The sequence below is a fragment of the Aythya marila genome, assembly GCF_965140915.1.
Source record: "Aythya marila genome assembly, chromosome: Z".
Lineage (NCBI taxonomy): Eukaryota > Metazoa > Chordata > Aves > Anseriformes > Anatidae > Aythya > Aythya marila.
Window position 1 is genome coordinate 73,731,026 of NC_139080.1, and position 19,554 is coordinate 73,750,579.

The 19,554-nt window shown below is 38.8% G+C and overlaps 1 protein-coding gene across 6 annotated transcripts in view; it reads left to right on the forward strand.

Annotated features, from left to right (window-relative positions):
• Positions 1 to 4,354: 4,354 nt before the first annotated feature.
• The window catches only part of ELAVL2 (ELAV like RNA binding protein 2), a gene marked incomplete at both ends in the record, with an annotated part of 49,991 nt that continues 34,791 nt past the window's right edge, over positions 4,355 to 19,554 (forward strand). For 2 of the 6 annotated variants that reach the window (XM_082784106.1, XM_082784109.1), the window contains 2 exons: positions 4,370 to 4,441; positions 6,895 to 7,135. In XM_082784106.1, the coding sequence (XP_082640232.1) occupies positions 4,370 to 4,441; positions 6,895 to 7,135 (313 nt within the window). Of the gene's footprint in view, positions 4,442 to 6,894; positions 7,136 to 19,554 lie in introns of all 6 variants that reach the window. The other 4 variants (XM_082784107.1, XM_082784108.1, XM_082784110.1 and 1 more) reach the window with 3 other exon arrangements.

Below are 19,554 nucleotides of genomic sequence, written 5' to 3' on the forward strand. Positions count from 1 at the left end.
AGCACTACTTTTTCAGCTGTGTGTACCAGAGCCAATGTGGAAAGGTTTCTCTTCAAATCCAGTCATCGTAGAGAGGGTACATGGTTATTTTTTTATTGTTATGTAGTGACTACTCTCCTTTCTGGTCTTACAGTTGCCCGTGTTTACATTAATAACTTAAATTACTTTGAAAACTTTGAGAGTGCCTTATTATCAGAAGCTAATTCCAAGTTTTCTTTGAGCTTCTGGGGGCTTTGATTAATATTGTATCAAAAGTTCTTGGTAACATGCATAAATCAGAAGGTTCTCTACTGGCTGTTTTCTCTTGTGCTGAGTGAGTATTCTGTTGGAGTAGTTCACTGATCTTGTTTGTGCTACAAATTTTTTAATAGTATAATGGAAGAAATAACACAGAAGTAAACAGACGTGTGAGTGGGAAGGGTTGCTAATGGAGAAATGCTGGTCTGTGGTGTTTTAAAATAAGTTAAACCGCAGACAAAGTTAGGATTGTTTAGCCTGCCTGTGCAGACTCGCCAAGCACAATCTGTGCTGTTACTTCTGGACATCAGAGAAATTATCAAGCTCTCCTTGATAACTACCCTTCCTGCTGGGAAACTTGAAAGCGTTGGTGGTGTCTTGTTCTGAAAAGCAAGGTTGTTGCCTGAAGAGCTGCCCTCTGGCCTGCATGTGCCTTTATCCATAAAGTTTGGGGTGTTCTAGCAGCCTATGCGATAGCTCTTGGCATATGCTGAATTCAGCAGCCTGCATTGTCTCTCTTTATACAGCTTTTGTGAGTGTCCGTGAATGAATGATGAGTCTTCATGCAGCCTCATAAAGGATATTTGAATACTCAAAAAAAAAAAAAAAAAAAAAAAAAGCTTGTCAAATTAATACTCCAGTAAAGATTAAAAAAAAAAAAAAAAAAAAAAAAAACAGTTAAGATGAAGCACTCATAATTTCAGTTCTTCATTGTACAAATAACAGTGCAATTAAATATTTTTGGAAGCACGTTTTTGAGTTCTGTTTTTAAAGTAAAATTCAGCTTGTCTGATATGTCAGGGCTTATTGACTTTCACTAAGCCCTCAAATAATGATTTTTTTTCCTTTTTGTTGAAGTTTTTGAGCAATATTCCTTGCAGACAAACCACTTAGGCTTGCTAAATAACTGTCATTACTGTTGTGCGTTGAAGTAGGAGGAGTAAAACCTTTGTAAAGGAGACCAAAGATTTTTTAAAAAGACAATTTTATTACAAGCTGAGACTAAAATTCTGGTGTAGACTTTCAGACCTTTGTATTTGGAAGGCATAAAGGACATTGTTCTCATCTATGGGCTTTGCTCATTCTGCCACTTGGCATTATGAACGCAAAATCCTTTTAAGTATTATGTATTATGACATCTGCTTATCTGTAATCACCTTTATGTAGTAATATGATTTAGAAGTATACAGCTTAATCAGTGGAGGCATCTGTGCAGTGATTTTGATGTGTCTATAAGCGGAATTAACTTCTGTATGTAAAATGCATGTGAAATGTTTTTCCCCCTCAGTGAGAGGAGGTGAAAAGATCTGAATACAAGCAGGTAGGAGAGGGTCTCAGCCAAAAGCCCTAAATGCTTCTCTCTCCAGTGTATCTGGAGTGATAACAGGAGTCTGAATGCTTTGGTTTTGTCACCTCATCAGCTGTTCAAATGCTCATGCCCAGCAGGAAATGGTAGCTGAGGCTGAATCCTGGAAATACTGAAACGATGCTGCATACCAAAATACCTATTTTTCAGGGAAAATGAGTAGCAGCCCACTAAATATTATATTGCTGGTCTTTGTCTTGCTAGCTTTGCTTTATTTTCTAAAGCACTCCCGTTGACATAATTGTAACTGTTCTATGGGAAGCAGGACTAATCACTTTGAAGCATATGGCTTTTTAATTCCTGATGTTTGGAATTAAAAAAAAAAAAAACAAAACAAACAAAACAAAAAAACACCTTTGCCATGCAAACTGTTTTCATGACTCACTTGAACTGGAGCTAATTAGAAACCAGGATTCTGTTAATACCACAGACAGCTTTTAAGGCTGCTTAGATTTAAAATTGTAACTGGCTTCATAAATTAAAAGCAGATTTATTCAAAGATAGATGGCTTCAATATGCTGTATGTTAACAAAGGGAACCAGTTACTGTTTTCCAAACTCAGCAATGTTGGTTCCTCTTCTGGGGACCACAGACATAGCAAAATTCCCGTTCCAACTTCACTGCAAGGTGATCTTGGATTTCTTCAACAAAGTCTTGTTTCCTGAGGTTACAGGCTTTGTCAGGTTTGAATGCAGTGATTGCTGAGCTATTGCAGTAATCTGAAGAGCATTCTCTCTACAAGCCTAACACTGTCAAACTGTTTTGGTCTTTCCACAATACCAATGATTTTCCAGTAGGTCAATGTTTTAGCTTTCTTGGGAATTATTCACAGTTCAGATTTTGTCAGAATGCTACAACTTTAATCGTAAAGTGCAGTGCTAGGTTGGAAATAGCTTTTTTTAAAATCTTGTTTTTTGGCATAACTAGCTATATCACATAATTTTCATGTCAAGTGGAAGTATAAAGTAAAGGGTAAGAACTCTTTTTCCATATTAGGTATTAAAAAAAAAATGTAATTTAAAAAGTAACAAAAGCAGTGAAAGGATTGGTGGAATGGGACTTGTTTTTTGAGATGTGATGGTGGTATTTAGAGGGGTACATTGCTGTGTCCTGTGGAGCACTTCAGTGAAGGCAGGAGTGTTATGGAAACGAAGCGCTTCAAACGAGAGGGGTTTTTTGAGGAAGTGCTGGGATGTGGTGTGAGCTCACTGCAGTCTCTGGTGAGTGCAGTGTAAGTTCACCCAGGTAAGCTCTCCTGGAGGAGCTTTCTGTCTGCAGCCCATGGCTTGCAGGGTGAAAATACTCTGCCAGGTCATGCAGGCTTGCTGGGAGGCACGGAGACACAAGCATCTTACACACATCTCTACAGTCTGTAGGAAAGCAGTCTCTGATATTAAAATATCAGACTGATATTTTAATGCAGCTTCCATAATAAAACTTGTCTGGACTTAGCAGAAGTCACTTGAGATTTTTTTTCCAATAGTAAGAGCTGTGTCAAGCATGGTTGCCTGTGTACAGTGAAGTGCTTCAGAAGTTGTTGGAATTGTTTTTGGTTTCAGACCATAGAGAATGTCTTGCAGCCCATACCAAAGCCTCAGTGTTTTGCATGAGAAGATGAGATTGAAGGTCTTGATATCAACCTAAATCAGGAATGGAGTCCTGATGTCAAGCCATTTAACCTAAAGACAGGCTTTGGTAGCAAGCTGCGATGAAGACAAACTTACACTGTTCGAAATGGCAGCGGTTGTTTTGAGAAATGTGTTTATAAACCCTGGCTGCAGCAATCTTCCAAAATCTGAGTTTTTTAATCAAGTTAAATTTACTGTTTAGATTTCTCATCTGCTAACCAGAGGCAAGAAGTCTCTTGGATTTATACCAGTCTCAAACTGTGGCAACAGTCTTCCTGTTCTTGCCAGTGTTGTGGTTATATTTAACATCTGGACTAGTTGTAATCAGCTGCAAATGGCCCATTAGCAGCTTTTTTGTTATCCTCTTAGCACTGTTCAGTTCAAATCTAACTGGGTTTGCAACAATCCTTCATTTTAAAAAAAAAAAAAAAAAAGGCGAAGTACAACAATGTGCTTGGACATGAAAATGCCATTATGAAGAACTACCTCACTGATATGTTTCCCCACTTCTCCTTGAGATATCCTTGACTCCGCTGCCACTTGCACGTCCACTGGTACTCTTAAATAGGGCTGTTGCAGGGAAACTTTCTGAAGGCCTTCTCTGCAAAATTTTAACTTACTAAATTTTTAATCTAGGATTTTAGTAATGGACTTGATCGTTGCAAAGTAGTTTCTTCTGTTTGTGGGCTGGGAAAAGCATTTAAGGTGAGCTATTTTTCAGTGGTGCATGGTCATCTTACATGCTAATGGAAAATTGATTTACTGCATTTCCTCTTTCCTCTTCTTTCCATCTTGAGGATTTAAAAAAATAAAAATGCTGCGGTGTAGTCCTTTTAGGTATGGTGTGGTTCTTGTGGTAGTTCTCAGGGTAGATGCAGAGGTAATAGATTTTGCTATCTTTTAAATTATCTCTTAAAAATAAACATCCTAATTCACGTAAGAAAAATAATTTTGGAACTAAATTTGGAAAGATTAGATTGGAATTGCCTCAAATTCAATTAAGCCCCACTGCGTGGATGTGCTGGGAATATAAATGCAATTACTGTAAATTTGTACAAACTGATTTGTTGCGTTATCTTGCTAATCTAACATACAGTACTTTTTGTGTCCATATTGCAGACGGCAACTCCAAACTAACATGGCAGTCAGACTGTGTGATGTGGCTTCTCTGCTTAGAAGTGGTTCGTGGGCAGCAGAGCCTTGGACTGGGGTCTGTGGGATTTTTATTAAATTATGTAGGCTACTTTTTTTACATGTTAATAGTGCTGAGGCCATACCAAACTCTAATCTCCCATTTGGAACACTAACTCTCTTCTGTTTCGTTACAGGCTGCAGGTTGTTTCCCTACTCTGTCAGGGCCTAGAGCACACTAGTGTACCATGACAGCTTTTCTATTATATGGTGATCTCCTGTAGAAATTATACTGCAGAGCTTGCCTTTCTTCCAATGTCAATTAGATTTTAGTGATAATTCAAAATACCCAGTGGATAACTGAAGAGTAGTATTGCACTAAAATTGTTTTGGTATGGTCTGAATACTAAATTGCAGTAACTTTAAAAAAAACCTGTATACTGTGTATTTGATTACTATTTTTTTAAAGTATATTTATAAGTCTTATTCTAAGAAATTGTTTTTAAACTGTAAATTTATCTCAAACTATCTTTCAGGGTAGAAAATATTTAGTAACTGCTGAAGACGTGGCATGTGTTTTATGAACAGTTGTATTCAACCTATCAATGGAGTATGCATTATTTGTAAAACATATTAGTATCGCTTTATCCAGAGCAGATGGTTCTATAGCTGGGAAATGCTGTAATTTCAGCACACACAGGCTACTGCAGCTGTTCACTTGAATGTTGGCTTAAGATAGGATTCTTGCCACCTGAACATGAAAATAAATGTGCAATTAAGTGAGGATTGTCTGTCCTTGCTAAATCCTTCTAATTTTGGTCAATGCAGACTTAAAATTTGATAAAGGGGGGAAAAAAAATCAATTGTACAGAGCTTCAGTCAGAGCACAGCTTTTGTGGCTACCAGCTCTGCCAGATACGCTGGTATTCTAAAGAGTAATTTATCTTAATTGGTATCATCTATTTTCCCATCTTTTCAGCAGACTTGTTTCCTCACAGTGCCAGGAGCAGGTTGCCCCCTTGAAGTTTGTCACAAGGGAGTGAAAATGTTGGTGACCCAGTGGTGGCTCCTCTGACAAAAAAACAGATCACATTTTTGTATAAGACACTTAATATATACATCTTCCTTTTCTTGCTTTGTGCTGAAGTAACCTCTTGGAAAATACTTCTGTATACAAAACATGGAAGTGTCTTCCCAGGAATGTCTGAACTCGTTTCAGATGCTGTAACCTCCCTTTCATGTGTTTAGGAAATTCAGATTTGAACTCACTGAGTACAGTTGGCCGAATCACTTGTTCATGTATGTAGTGATTGGATATGCTGCTTTGAACAGGGGAGTAAGGACAGATAACCCCCAGGGGTCTTTTCCAGCCTGATGATTCCTGTGGTTTTGTAGCAGGTTTTCTTGCTTGAGATCTCCTTCTAGAAATCAGATCTCGTTCTAGAAATCTTAGTATGAGGTTGGATTTCAGTGATTACTGGATTTTTATTTAAACTTCTTGATGAGTCTTGCTTCTGGAGTAAATGATCTGTTAGTGGCTAACATACATAGAATTTTCTGGTGAGGTTTGTTCTATACAGCTGGTCTCCTACAGCATAGGCTACCCAAGCCTTGCATGTTAGACTGCCATTAAAAAAAGACTGTTTAACAGCTGTTAGCATTCATTGGCTGCCAGTGATGGCAGAGAGCCTTTGAACATCTGGGTAGCGTGTGGGCAAGTACTGACTCTTCTCCACAGATGATTGCTGCTACGTTTGCAAATCATACAGTCAGTTACTTTTGGGTGAAACACGTTTCTGGAGTAGTGATCGCTCACTTCTTTTGTCTAACAGAGTGAGTTAAAGAATCAAATTTAACAGTTTTCAGGGTGCAGAGGAAGGAGGAGGTGATTAACAGAAATTGGCAGTTTAATCAAATAAAAAACATTTAGAAACTGATTGCCAGCCTGTGGTAGCAGAAGGTTGACCTAGAGGTTATCAAGGAAGAGTTTGTTTCCCATTCCAGCACATCCATTTACATCTCTAAACATCTCTTTTTAAATTACTATTCTTGCTTTCCAGTACTATCAGAGACAGGGTCAAGATACAATTAACACCCACCTGTCTTGAAAATAACCAAAAAAGGCAAATACTTGAAAAACTGCACTTCACATTTCAGTTGTCACTTAAGTTAATAGTACTGATTACCATTGCAACAGTCCAATTGTGCTTGGTAATTTCTGTACTAGAAAGGCTGTGATGCCCTGAGTGAAGGGGATGTGGGGGAGGATAGAAACTGAGTTATGGCTCTTGATTTCACTGAAATAAGCCATAGAAGATTTTAGTGATGACTTGATTTGCCTGTAGGTTCTTAAAATGTTTCCTTGATTAACAGTTAAAAATCACTCAGTATTGTTTTTGCATGTAGAAGCACTATCTGGCCCTGGCAAATACCACTTGTGCATAGTGACAATTCTTTTAGATTCTAATCTGGACTCTCCATAACAGAGGGTGAATTACGAATTTTGATGTTTCTTGCTTTCTATATTTTTAGCAGGTAATCGCTGCCATGGAAACACAGCTGTCTAATGGACCAACTTGCAATAACACAGCCCATGGTTCAACCACCATAAACAATTGCTCATCACCAGTTGATTCTGGACACACAGAAGACAGCAAGACCAATTTAATAGTCAACTACCTTCCACAGAACATGACGCAAGAGGAGCTGAAGAGTCTGTTTGGCAGTATTGGTGAGATTGAGTCCTGCAAGCTTGTCAGGGACAAAATAACAGGTATGTGCATTTGGGGATTTTCTGCATCTTTTCACTTTCCTGGCATCTGAGCTGTCACACGGTGGTTTTTTAGTTCTCTTAAACTCTGGAATAAACTCAGAAGAAACCACTGCAGATGTTGCTAGTCAGAAGGAACTTTTGTCAATCATTGTCTAGATTCCACACCAAAAAGTTGTATACTTACATTTCATCCAGTTCTGTGTATGGGTACTGTAAATGTGGTCAGGATGCTTAATTCTTCTGAGCTTTTGAGTCTTTGAAAAGATTTAGATACAGAAAAGCAGATAACTATACAAGGCTTACTTAAGATTTTATTGAACTCCAGTGGAGCTGTGACTTTGTTAGCCTGGCTAATACAAAACTTCGTGGTTTTTTTTTTTTTTTATAGGATTCAGGGAGTTAATCTGGTACCTTGTGAAGAAGGGTGGACTAATTTTATTTAGCTTTGTGGGTAAAGCAGATTTTGCATTGCAGCACTTCTGCATTTCTTTAGGATGCACACTTGAATTGATTTGTGCTGTCAGAGTGGAAGTATGAGCCTGCAGAGTGATGTTTTCTGTTAGCACTCTATTTTAGCAACAGCTGGTGCATAGAGCGCATGTATTTAGACCAGTTGTTTAACTTTGAAAGAGCTACCAGATGGATGCCTGCACTCTAAAAGCCAAATGAAAGGATGATTGGCAAGGTTCAGTTTGTCTCATTTCCATTTGTCAACTCTGAGCTCTGTCAGACTAAAAAACATGGTACAGTTTATGTTGACATTTCATTATTTTTATTCAGAAATATTGACTTGGAACTCTATTGCCTGCCTTCTTTTTTTTTTTTTTTTAAGTTGCCAAATACCTAGCTTTAGAGAGCATATCATAAGCTCTCGGCTGCAGCTGTTGAATGTACTGGTTAGCTTGTGTTTCAAACTACTCTTGGAGGCTACATATTCTTCATGGCTTAAGGGATGGAAGCCAATACTTTACCACTGAAAAGTAGTGCAGAACATGGTCATTTTAATAAATAAACTTTCTTATGACTGTGTTCCTAGGGCTGCAATAGTTGGACATGAGAAGAGACAAGCTTTAGCCTGATACAGGTTGTATGGGAGGCTTCAGCCTTTTCTACACATATTGATGTTGATGCCTTGGATGTGTTGGAGAGATGTTCCCCAGAGGCATACATGAATAGTGGAGGCTGAGGCCTAAAAACCTTCAGGCAGTTCTGGCACCAACATCAAACTTCTCTGGCATGCAGTACATGCTTTTTTCTCTTGTACTGATAACGTATTTTCTGTACTAGCATGGCAAAAAAGTTCTAACAGCTTTTCCTATGTTGGTGCAGGTGGGAAGGGTGATGTTTAAGCAGGAATCCAGCAACAAAAAACTGAGGGGAGTTTTTCCAGTGTTTTTTTTTTTTTTTTTTTCAACTGCATCTGCCAAGGGTAAGCAGATTGGGCTGCATTAGGGTTTTCTCTTAAATTTGTCTAGCCTGATAAAGAGGCAGCAGTGAGACTGACTTTAGCCACAGGCATCACCTTTGAATATCTCAAAATACTTTTATTGCCAGTGCTCATACCAAAGGTCTGCTGCTAGCATGCAATAAGTAGAAAATATTGATATGACACTTGTGTTACTTCTGAATAGTTCCGTTTGCTTTTTGAGAATGTTTTTTTGTAATCATTCTCTGCACTCTATAGGCAGTGCTTGTGGCAGTGAGTTTTACTTGTGTGTGGTGTGAGGGTGACTGATTACACCTAAGGGGATGTTCTTGGCATTGGTTACTCATGGTTGTAGGTTTTGGCTCCTGTTCTTACCCATAGACAGTTTAGCTAAATACAATTCTGTGCCACAACGTGGATTCTCAAGCCTTACTTTCTTGAGCCTCTTGCAGTTCAGCTCTGTATAGTATCAGTTAGCTCTATGGCTTGCTTTAGTTTCTACTTCATAAGATACCTAAAGAGAAGGAGAAATAAATAGGCTCAGGCCTAGAGACATAATGCTGTATTTCTGATTCTGAGACTATACTACATACAGTTTATATTTGTTAATTTGAAAGCAAATCTCCCCCAAACTAGGTAATCCTTTCTGAAAAGGATGACTTTTAAAAGACTGCCAGAGTGGATCCATCTGTCTTGGTGAATTCACTAGGCTGTACTTTTCTGACTATTCATTTCAGATAACATTTGTTGACAATTTACTCTTTCCATAGGGACCATGCAGTGGCACAAAATAGGTCAAGCTAAGAGGTTGCTCAAAGCCCAACACTGCTTCTTTCTTACTGAGTAGCCTGCTTTTTGTGCCTTTGCGTTAAGGTTGTTTTACCTCTCGGTGGATCATAGTGACCAGCACTCCAGATGTCTTGCTCTGAGACATTAGGTAGTAAAAGGGTTAAATCTGAGATTCCATGCTCCAGCATAGTGTTCGGTAGCTTTGGCTACTGAAACCACTGCTTTTAGACCTTTTGGGTTGACTTTGCTAGCAAACCTTACAGTGATCTGTTCCCGTAACTGTGAGGAACACCAGAAGTGCTTGGGGATGCCAAAGAAATTAGGCTGGGCTGATGCCATGCATTGCAGCCTTCATCTGAAGGCTGGTTGATGCAGAAAACAAGCCTATCTTTTCTGTAGGTCATGACTTCAGTGCTTTAAAATAAAGCCCCTTTACTTAACTGTTTCCTGGCATTCTGTTCCAGGAGTTGAGAGATGAAACTGTTACTTCATCTATTTGTAGGATGGCTATTCAGGCTGTTTACCTGTCTTGTAGACCTGAGTTCTCTTATTTAGCATCCCCTCCTAAAGATGTTTAGGATTATATTCTTGTCCCAGTTAAAAGTCTGCTGCAAGCACACAGAAGTGAGCCTCAAGGTCTTACTGATGGATGTGCAAATTACCCATATCCTTACGTGATGGTTCTGATGTTTTATATGCTGGAAGTTCATGTTGCTGCTACTTAGTGTCAGATAGACTCTTTGCCTGGGAATAGAATGGAGGAAAACTTAATTGCAGACCTTGTCTGAAGGTCTGATGCCTCCTGTTTAGCACAGAGCGGTGCCTGAGAAGGATCCTGAATTTAAATTACACTCTTTAGTTGGTGACAGCTCCAGGTTTGGAACTCTTTGGAGAAAGAGATGGTGTTTGCATTTATCATAGCAGCTCCTCAGCTTTGAAGCATTTGTTTGGCTACTAGCAAAAGCATTGCCTTAGTCTTGTTCCGTAAGGTTTTAGTATAAATGAGAAATGAGTTATCTGATGTTATAACTGCACTGGGAGCCATATGTCTGATTTAAGCAGCCTGGAGCAAGATTACCTTGTATTAGTGGATGCAGGGTTGAGAACACCCTGGTTTCATGCCTGTTCTCATTTATCTTCAGGTTTTATATGGAGTGTTTGGAGAACAAATTTTCCTTTTTCTACAGTTTAGATCAGAGACGAAGAGGAAACTTGAGATAAGTTTCAGAATTACCTTGTTAATTCTTGTGCCAAATACTCTTTAATTGAAGAGGAGTTTTTGAGAGCATAGAACTTGAAATAAATTTTCACACAGACCAAACTGCAAGTGAGAATTCATATGGGGCAAAGCTTTGGTCTGTCACTGACTGTCTAACATCAGAATCAGATGAATCTTCTGGCCACTCTGGAAGTGAAAATTCACATATGAAATGCTTGGAACTAGGAGCTGTTTGCCAAGCCTGTAAGACAGCTCCATTACAGGACTGCTAAGAGATCTTGCTCTGTCTACACAGATGAATGATACTAAACATGGAGATGAAATGTTTCACAGCAATGAAACGTTTTTTGATGAAGGAAGCAAGGAATTCTAATCAATCTGTACATATTGGCAGGCAGTGTCAGTACTCCTTTTCATCTAAGGGTTTGGCTGTGAGGAGAAAGCTGAAGTGGCACAACTTGCTGTTTAGGCATCTTTCATATCAGTTGTGAAATGTACTTCTGTAGTAGGAAAAAGCAGTGTTCTGAGCAAGAATTGAAATACCTGACTGCTGTTCTGTCATTGTACTGAAGGCAGGAATATTAAACCCTCCTATTAATGAAGATTTTAAAAGGAGCTGAAAACTAGTCCCTTCATATAGAGAATTCCATCAACAAGAAAATCATCTGAGAAGTAAGGTATGACTGTCGCTTGCTAACCAAGGAATTTATCCAGAATGAGTTACTGTGCCCAAATGTTGTGGGGTCTCTGGCACCTAGATGCTTTTGGCTAATGTAGATTTATGTAAATACATGCTGCTGAACCAACACGTGAAATGTTTGTAGTTGTACAGTGGATGGGAGACCCTGGTCTCAACAAAAGCTACGTAACTGAATTCTTAGCATCTGTTCTTGGATGGCTAAGTGCTTCTACATATTTAAAATTGGAAGATAACTTTTTAATATAATGTTAAGCATGTGTATTTATTAAAAAAAAAAAAAAGCTAAAAAATAGGGGAAAAAGGTAAAATGCAATTAAGTCTAATTATCAAACTGCCCTTCTTCAAGTATTAGAAGCACAGTCTGTTCCCTCAGGACAGGTTGATTCAGCAGCAGTTGAGGGGAAATGCAAGGGAGAGTAGTAACTGTCACTTAAAAATCAGCACTTAAGTTAGAAAAATGCAGTTTGCTACACTATACTCACTTCTCTGAACTTCAGTATAGGTTAAAAATGACAATGTGTGGTATGTATCCCCATGAAAAAGACTGCAATTCATTTTAATGCCCACTTGTCTTTACAAGAGTATAAATTTGGTTGTCTGGAATATTCTTTTCACGTCATAAAAGACTCTTTGTGATTTCAGGCTTTCTCTTCTACTAATTTACTGAAGAATAGTTACCTACATTATAACTTTGGAATTGAGTCTCATGTTGTGAGAGCAGCTGATAACAAATCCCATAAATTTGAGAGAATTTCACAGTTTACAGGAGGTTTGAATCCAAGAAGTGTTCTTCTATTGTAATAATCATGCACTTATGAAATTCAGATGTTTTTCTCTAAAAATGACTTTGACAAGTCAGTTTTTCATGTCTCTTTGGACAGAACACATTTGAACTAGTAATAAAGCATATATGTAGACCTTTCTGCCCTTGTGTCAACCTGATGACAAAGTTTATTTCAGGTCATTCTAAGTGATCACTATTACATGGGCCTGTTTTTCAGATTTGATCCAGCTGCCTACTGTGAATTTTACAGGTTGGTTGAAAACCTGGTACTCCTGCCAACCCTCTTCCAAAAATCTGTGTTCTCAATTGTCTCATTGCCAGTAAATATCTGCAGTGTTGTGGCAAGGTTTCTTTGTTCTGTGTTAACTCTCAGAGTAAAATTATTTGGGTTTTATGTGATCCTCAATACTTTTACACGATCTAGAAATAGTACAGTGTAATGGACAGATACAAAGAAGGGAGTCACGCTTACTTCTGTTTCCGTAAGGCTGAAGTTGACAGAACAGTCATATCTATCTTGTTTTGTGTAATTCTGCATATTTTATCTTGCCCTCTGCAGATGTTCCTTTGCTGGGTACTTGAAGTGTTTCATTACAGTTTTGTTGCAGATAGCACAGATACAAAAGGCAGCACAGGATGCAGCAGGTGCCTAGGACAGAAAGTTGAATGTTTCTGGAAAACTGTTGATGCAGCTGTAGTCAGTATGTTTGGATTTCATGTTTGTTTGGAAATAGTTTGTAATAGTTAAGTCTCGTGCCTTCTCTCTCTTTTTGTTGAAGAGCCATGGTAATAAATGCAAAGGGTTCTGGGTTGGTCACAACTGAAAATGGAAATGTTTGTTGTGACTGTTTCTGCAGTCTTTTGGTAATCAAGGCAGAGATCCTTTGAGGCATTAGAAAGTGCCTTGTCTAATTGGCTGCTTGACTTTAATTGCTGAACATATGAACATTGCTAGCCTGTAGTTCTCTTTTATGAAATCAGTGCAAAAACTCTAGCCCACATTGGTATCTGGCAGAGAACAGAGCTCTTGGAAGACAAATCTCTTCTCTGTGCTGCTGAAAAACTCTAGAGTTTCCCCATATGTGAACTCCAAGTTTCAGAGTGATCTCTTGGTTCAGCTGAAACTAGGCTGACAGTTTCTTCGAGTCTCATCACAATCGCTTTGAACAGTGTTAGCTTACGCTCCAACCTCAAATCTTTCTTGCCTTAATGCTAGACTAATTTTAGGGCGTCTAAACTAACCCTATGGGGGAATGAAGAAAGTATACTTACACCTTCAATCTGGGACTCTCGACATGTTGCCTTCTTGAAGCTCTCTGTGGTGATGAGGTGAGAGACAAACCAAGTTCTTTTCTTCTCTGTGTCTTAAAGGGAAGCAAGAAGAAAAACTGTATGGCTTAACAGTGGGGTGGCTTAGTCTGGAAAGTGGCTGCATGCTCGACTTATACAGAGGATAGAAAATCTTAGTTATTGTCACAAAAATGGAAATCGCTGTGGGGGAAAAAATTGAGGATGGTAAGGCAGTAAATAGCTGGACTTCCAGGAGCTTGCTTTATGGCACAAGTGCCTGTTCTAGGGAGGAAAACACGAGTAGGCAATTACTTCTTTGCAGCTTCTGAGAGGAGGATTGCTATTGTTGTGAAACCCCACACCTCTTTTCTCATCATTTGTTCCACATACACATGGTATTCGCAGCCTTTATCCCACTCCAACCAGTCAAATATTTCTGCAGCGTTTTGAGCCCGCTTGAGGTGGGAGAGTAGTTTGGCAGGTAGAGGAGGAGCCAGCTGAAGGTGGCTGCTCTTCTGTGGTGTGCTGAGTCAAAGGTGGTGGCTCTTGATAGCTGCTGCTTCATGGTGTTCTGACATAAGGAGAGGATTCTGGCAGCCTGACAATTCCTGATTCAGCAGGGATATGGACAAAAGGTCCTTCCTGTCAAACTGTCTTGCCAGCAGGATGCTTTGAGCATCCTTCCTAACTACCGTGAAAATGAAGAGAAAGCAATTGGGATTGAACTGATTTAGGATGATTTCTTTCTGGAGCAACTTGCGTAGAACCTTTTAAGATAGATTTTTAACAGAGCTGGAGAGGTGGATGGGAAAAGAAGGCTTTTCTTGTTACCATCTTTTTAATTTTTAAGGTAGTCTATATTTTGAACCCCACAGCTATTAGAATGCAGTCTGTGTTGTGGCCTGAGGACCCAGTGTTATAGCACAAGAGCAGTGGTTGTTTTAAAAACTGTGCTTTTGCTACAGGTACAGAAAGCCTTGGCCTATGTAGCTGGTGGTTGGAGTGCTGTCCTATTGTCTGGACTGCAGGAATCATCCTGAAGGAATTGCATTTTCAAACAGGCCGTCTGTGGCTTCAGAGCAGTATTAATGGAGACTTGTATTAAGCCTGTTAATACCGTATGTTATAGTGTCTTTTCCGATTCTGTATACTTGTTTATTGTTATGGAAAGGACTTAATGGCAATTACTGAGCATTTTCGTATTAAACTACATGATTTACTGCATGTCGCATGTCTCCTGGAAGTGACTCATGCGAGCATGTGGAAATGAAGTAACTTGCTTGACGTTACATTACTCAAAATAGCATTTGATTCTTTGAACCTTGACTTCACTCTTTGCGCCTTTGCAGGCATGACACTGTTTTTGACTGTTCAGAAGCTTTTTTACACCTTGTGTTTTGAAATAGGGTAATAAAAAGTTTGACTTAACCTGCATAGCTTGTTATAGGGATCCAGTTAAGTTGCCTAGTTAGTTCTTACTACTGACGCTGTCGAAACAAACTACTTTTTAAAAAGTTTAGATGGTTTATTCATCCATGCATGTTAAATTCTAGCCATGGATTGATCTCAACATAGAGCATAAGCAAGGACTTGATGTTTTAAAACTGGAACTGTTCTTTTAAGGCTAAATATGATTAGGGACCTTTCTGGCTGTAGTGAATCAGAGCATCACCTTCATTAAATCATTCTGCTGTTCTGCAAATGATGTCTTTTTTTTTATTGAGATTAATGCAGTATGTACTTTTCTTTTTTTAAAAAATAATATAAATAAATAAAAGAAAACTTGTTTCTGTCAGATTACAGGGATTTACGAGATGCCCATGAGAATATTGGGTCTTGCAAATTGTCAGCACTCCTTTAGTGACGTGGGATGTTCTTGTGTGCTTCTGGCAGAAGTAATGCTCTTTGCTTCCACCACAGGAGTACCCAGGGTGCCCATTTCATCACCATGATTGTTCACCCTTTCTTTAGGTGCTTGTAGGTATGTGTTTCTGTTACAACCTAGTGATTCTAGGCCAACTGTTTGAATAAATGATAGTTCTAGGGCAAACCAGTGTTTACTACGAGGCCTTAAATAATGGGGAATTTCTGTAGGCCGGCACTGCTTCTGTAGCTGCTGTGAGATTAGTGACAAGTATTTGTAATAACAGAGGTACGTTTCTGTGAAGTCCAGCTCAATTGGGCAGCATTAGGCAACATTACTGATCTGCACACCCTGAAACCCATTCACTCCAAGGATGTTGTGTGGCTTATGGAGCTGTATATTTTTAAAGTAATTGCCTGCTGCCACCACAAGCAGTGCAGTAAGTGAGAAGTCTTTCACTAGCTGTTTCTCCACATTAATGGTGGCTCCATTACGTATTGAAGCAGCTGATATATTGTGCTACTGCAAAAAAAGTGGTAACAAAGTGAAGCCACTTTTGAAAAAGTAGTTGGTTTACCAAAGTACATGGTACAGTTTCACCTTAACATAGTAAGGAGCTTCTACTTGTAACATGACAGACTAATTTTAAGAAAACATGCTTCATAGGTAAGTCACTGTTATTTCAAGCAGTTCCTAATTGTCACTGGTTATTTCAACACAAGAGTGGCTGTAACAGGCAAAACAATTGTTTGTTCAGCCTCCTGTACTGTCCATAACATAACACTCTGCTTCCATACAAGCTAAAATAATGTACATCCCCACGTACAGTCCCTGATTCAAACTGTTTCAGGGTGAGATTTCCTGTTTGGATATAGTGTATCCCTTGGTGAGGTTCACCTAAATCATGTCATCCACAGTATCTCCTACCTTTGATTTTCTCTGCCTGCTGTGGGAAGAACCAGAGGTGCACCCTCATGTTTGAATCTGATAGCAACAAAGTCTCTAGGAAGAGTTAATTGCTTGTGTTGGAGTAGCAGCTAGCTGATGGTGTTCTTCCCATATGGAAAAAACATGCGAGATCTAAGGCAATAGAATGACACCAAGTTAATAGAATGGGGGAGTTGAACCTGGCTGTGATGAAATTTCTACTTTCAGAATAGCTTAAAGCCATTGTTTTAGCTGTTTAATTACAGACATAAATGTCTTACTTGACAGTTTATTCTGCCATACATTATGTTGATCAATATTTGATTATTTTCATTCAGCCTGACTGGGTTTGGGAGAAAGAGGCAGCGTAGTATAAAATATAGTAATCTGTGAGTGATCATGATTTACAGGTGTTTTCTTCATAGTTGCCATTTTCTTTATAGTTGCCTAGCGTGCTAGCTCAGTGATATGACTTATGAGTGTTCAGTAAATAGAGTCCATCTTCTGGATCTACAAGCACAAATTGCCATTAAATTGGGAATTGTTTAGTGGCTCATGCGTTTTGCTCACGTTGCTGAAGCTGCTTTTAAAATGCAGTTCAAGGCACATCGCAAACTTAAAAAGGATTGTGATACTTGAGCAGTAATCATGTTAAAGGTAAATGGTGAGGAAGCAATACTGATGGTATTCTGTACTTCTTTAGTCCTTCTCATTAGAGAGATGGCTGTGTAGGTACAGTTTTAGTTGCAGTTACACAGTTGAGTGAATAGCAAGTGTGTGTATTCCTAGCCTTATTCAGTGTCAAAACAACACTCTGCTAATTGCAGTGGCTTAAACCAGACTCAGTTGATGGTGCTAATTTCTGAAGATGTAATATGTTTAAAAAAGACCTGGTACCAGCTGGCAGTAATGCCCTAGTTGTGGAACAGAAGTGCTCTGTGGGCTTGCCACTAGATAGGATTATGCTACCGTGTTGTGAAGCATTCTGATGTCTTCCACGTGAATTCCAGCAATTAAGTCGGACTACTTCATACTCCTTTACCTGGAACTCCTCATCAGACTTTTCGTGCTCATGAAGTTGGACTTCAGGCTATAAGTATTGCTCACTGATCTTTCCAGTGCCGCCCCCGGTTTGCCCTCAGGACTCTGTAGGCTGTGACTAATTGCGGTTTTTACGTTAGTCTTCACACAGCACCATCTTCCATGCAATGCCACTTGTGCTTTGATATGTCAATCAGGTAACACAGCACCTCTGTTCTGTTCAACTCCTGAAAAACTTCAAAAAAAAATAAAATAAAATAAAAAATTACAGGTCCAAGGGGTGAATTGAAATGAGAGCTTTTGTATACAGACTTGTAATGTTGTCATACATGTTTCTTAACAGCATTCTTACACCAGTGTGTGTAACTTCAGGCTTCCTTTGGCCTTTCATCACTTTTATTGTCAAGCTTCTGTCAACTTGACTTGGTATTGTTTACAAAGAAAGGATATCGGCTTGTTCTTTAGTGCTTTAGGAGATCTTTGCTAATTAATTTCATGTGCAGACAAAGAAACCTCTGGCTTTAAACTAAGTTATTCTTAGTTTACTGAAAGTAGTGTTTGATGTAAAATGAACACTTGAATGACTGTTGGCAGAAAAATAAATTCACTGGAAAAGACCATCCATTTGCAGTCAGGGTTTGGCTGACATCTTGAAGAGTAAAATATTGAAGGTAACATGCATAGCTGATGTTCAGTTATAAGAATTCTGACTGGGTACTTTGTTTTTTTTGTATAGTTTCAGCTTCTAGAACAAGCTTAGCTTCAGCAGTACCTTCTTCCCTGTCAAGTATTGATGAAAAGACTATATAAATGTTTTTGGATGATAGGTTTTAGCATCTCGTGATACTGTTTCTTAATGGTTGTGTTCCTTTAATACATTATTTCAAAATAGATTTTTTTTTTTTTGCAGGATTTGAAATAGCCCAAGGTGCCTGAAAAGTCATCATACTGAAATCATTGATCCTAGTTTAAGTGCTGCCTTATTTTTTTTATTGTTCCCTGTGGAAGGTAGATGCATGAATTTGCTATCACTTTAAGATTCTAACTTTTCTAGAATATGGTTATTGTGTTTCATAAATTTTTATATTATAACGTGAAACAAGTTCTTTTAGCTCAGTGGTATGTATTGATTGCGTTATTAACGAAATGCGAGTACTCTGCTCTATTTTTATTCAAAACACAAAGCAATTTTCATCTTCAAAATTTCTGAAACTGAGTGATAATTTTGGGTTCTTTCTGTTATTGATGTTGACTCCTAGAACTAGTGGTGTGATTTCTTTAATGTTACTTTATCTGTTAAGGAACAAGTGAAATGGAGGACAGATGGAACTTATAATTGTACATATGCTTTCACCATTAAATACACTGGTTTGTGTTACTGAATTATTTCTACGAAACCATGTAAGATTATGGCAAGCCCGTAGTGAGAAGGTTTTAAGAGCTCAGGTGCTTCCAGTATTTATATGTTATTACAAACTTTAAACTGATAATTTTCTTTGTGGAAAAGGAGATTACCTGAAATTCTCAATTGTCTTATCTTGTTTGGTCTGCAGACCCTACAGGAATGCTTAAAAACTACGTAGAGGGGGCATGATGAGCTGGATTCTGTGGTAATATCACCCAGCAGTTAGGGAAGGTAGCTTGTTCAGCCCTTGTGTTAGGTCTTGCAGTCCTATGAAACAAAGCAGCCAAGGACTCCCTCGTGTGGTGGGTGTGCCAACCTTTCAGACTTCTCTCTGTGTTTCTCTTACAAGTCCTTTGGTTCATGCAAGTGGGGAGTGCAGGTTGAAATAAAGCAAGTGATTGACCACAGGAAAAAATGTAGGAATAGAAACTTTTCTAGTTTTGATGCTGCTGTTTTTTTTCTGCACCTCTTAGTCACCTGGAAAAATTGCCAGTGTATATACTAGTGGAGCAGGGCTGAAAAAAACACCATGTGCTCAAGCAAAAAATACAAAGTTCTACAGGAGTAGTTTTGGATTTTGTCTGGGATGTGTGTTGGAAAATCATCTTCAACATTAGCTCTTGAAATAGAAGAATCATGAAGACATAGACTCAGCAGACAACTGGACAGGTAGGCTTGATATTGGCAGAAATTCCTGGGGACAAAATGGTTCTGCCTCCCCCCCCCCCCCCCCCCCCAAAAAAAAAAAATACAGGGAAGCCTTGTAATTTACCAAGATGCTTTAATCAGTCACGAAATAAAACTTCCATGCTAATCAACTGCTCTCTAACCATGCTGTCAGACAGAACAACATGCATCGTTTTTCAAGAGATAAAATGCTCCAGGACAACTGAAAACGCAGCACTTGAGTTGACTGCGCATTTGTGGCCTCTCAGGGACTTCACCTCCGTGTGATACAGCCTTAGCTGTGTTTT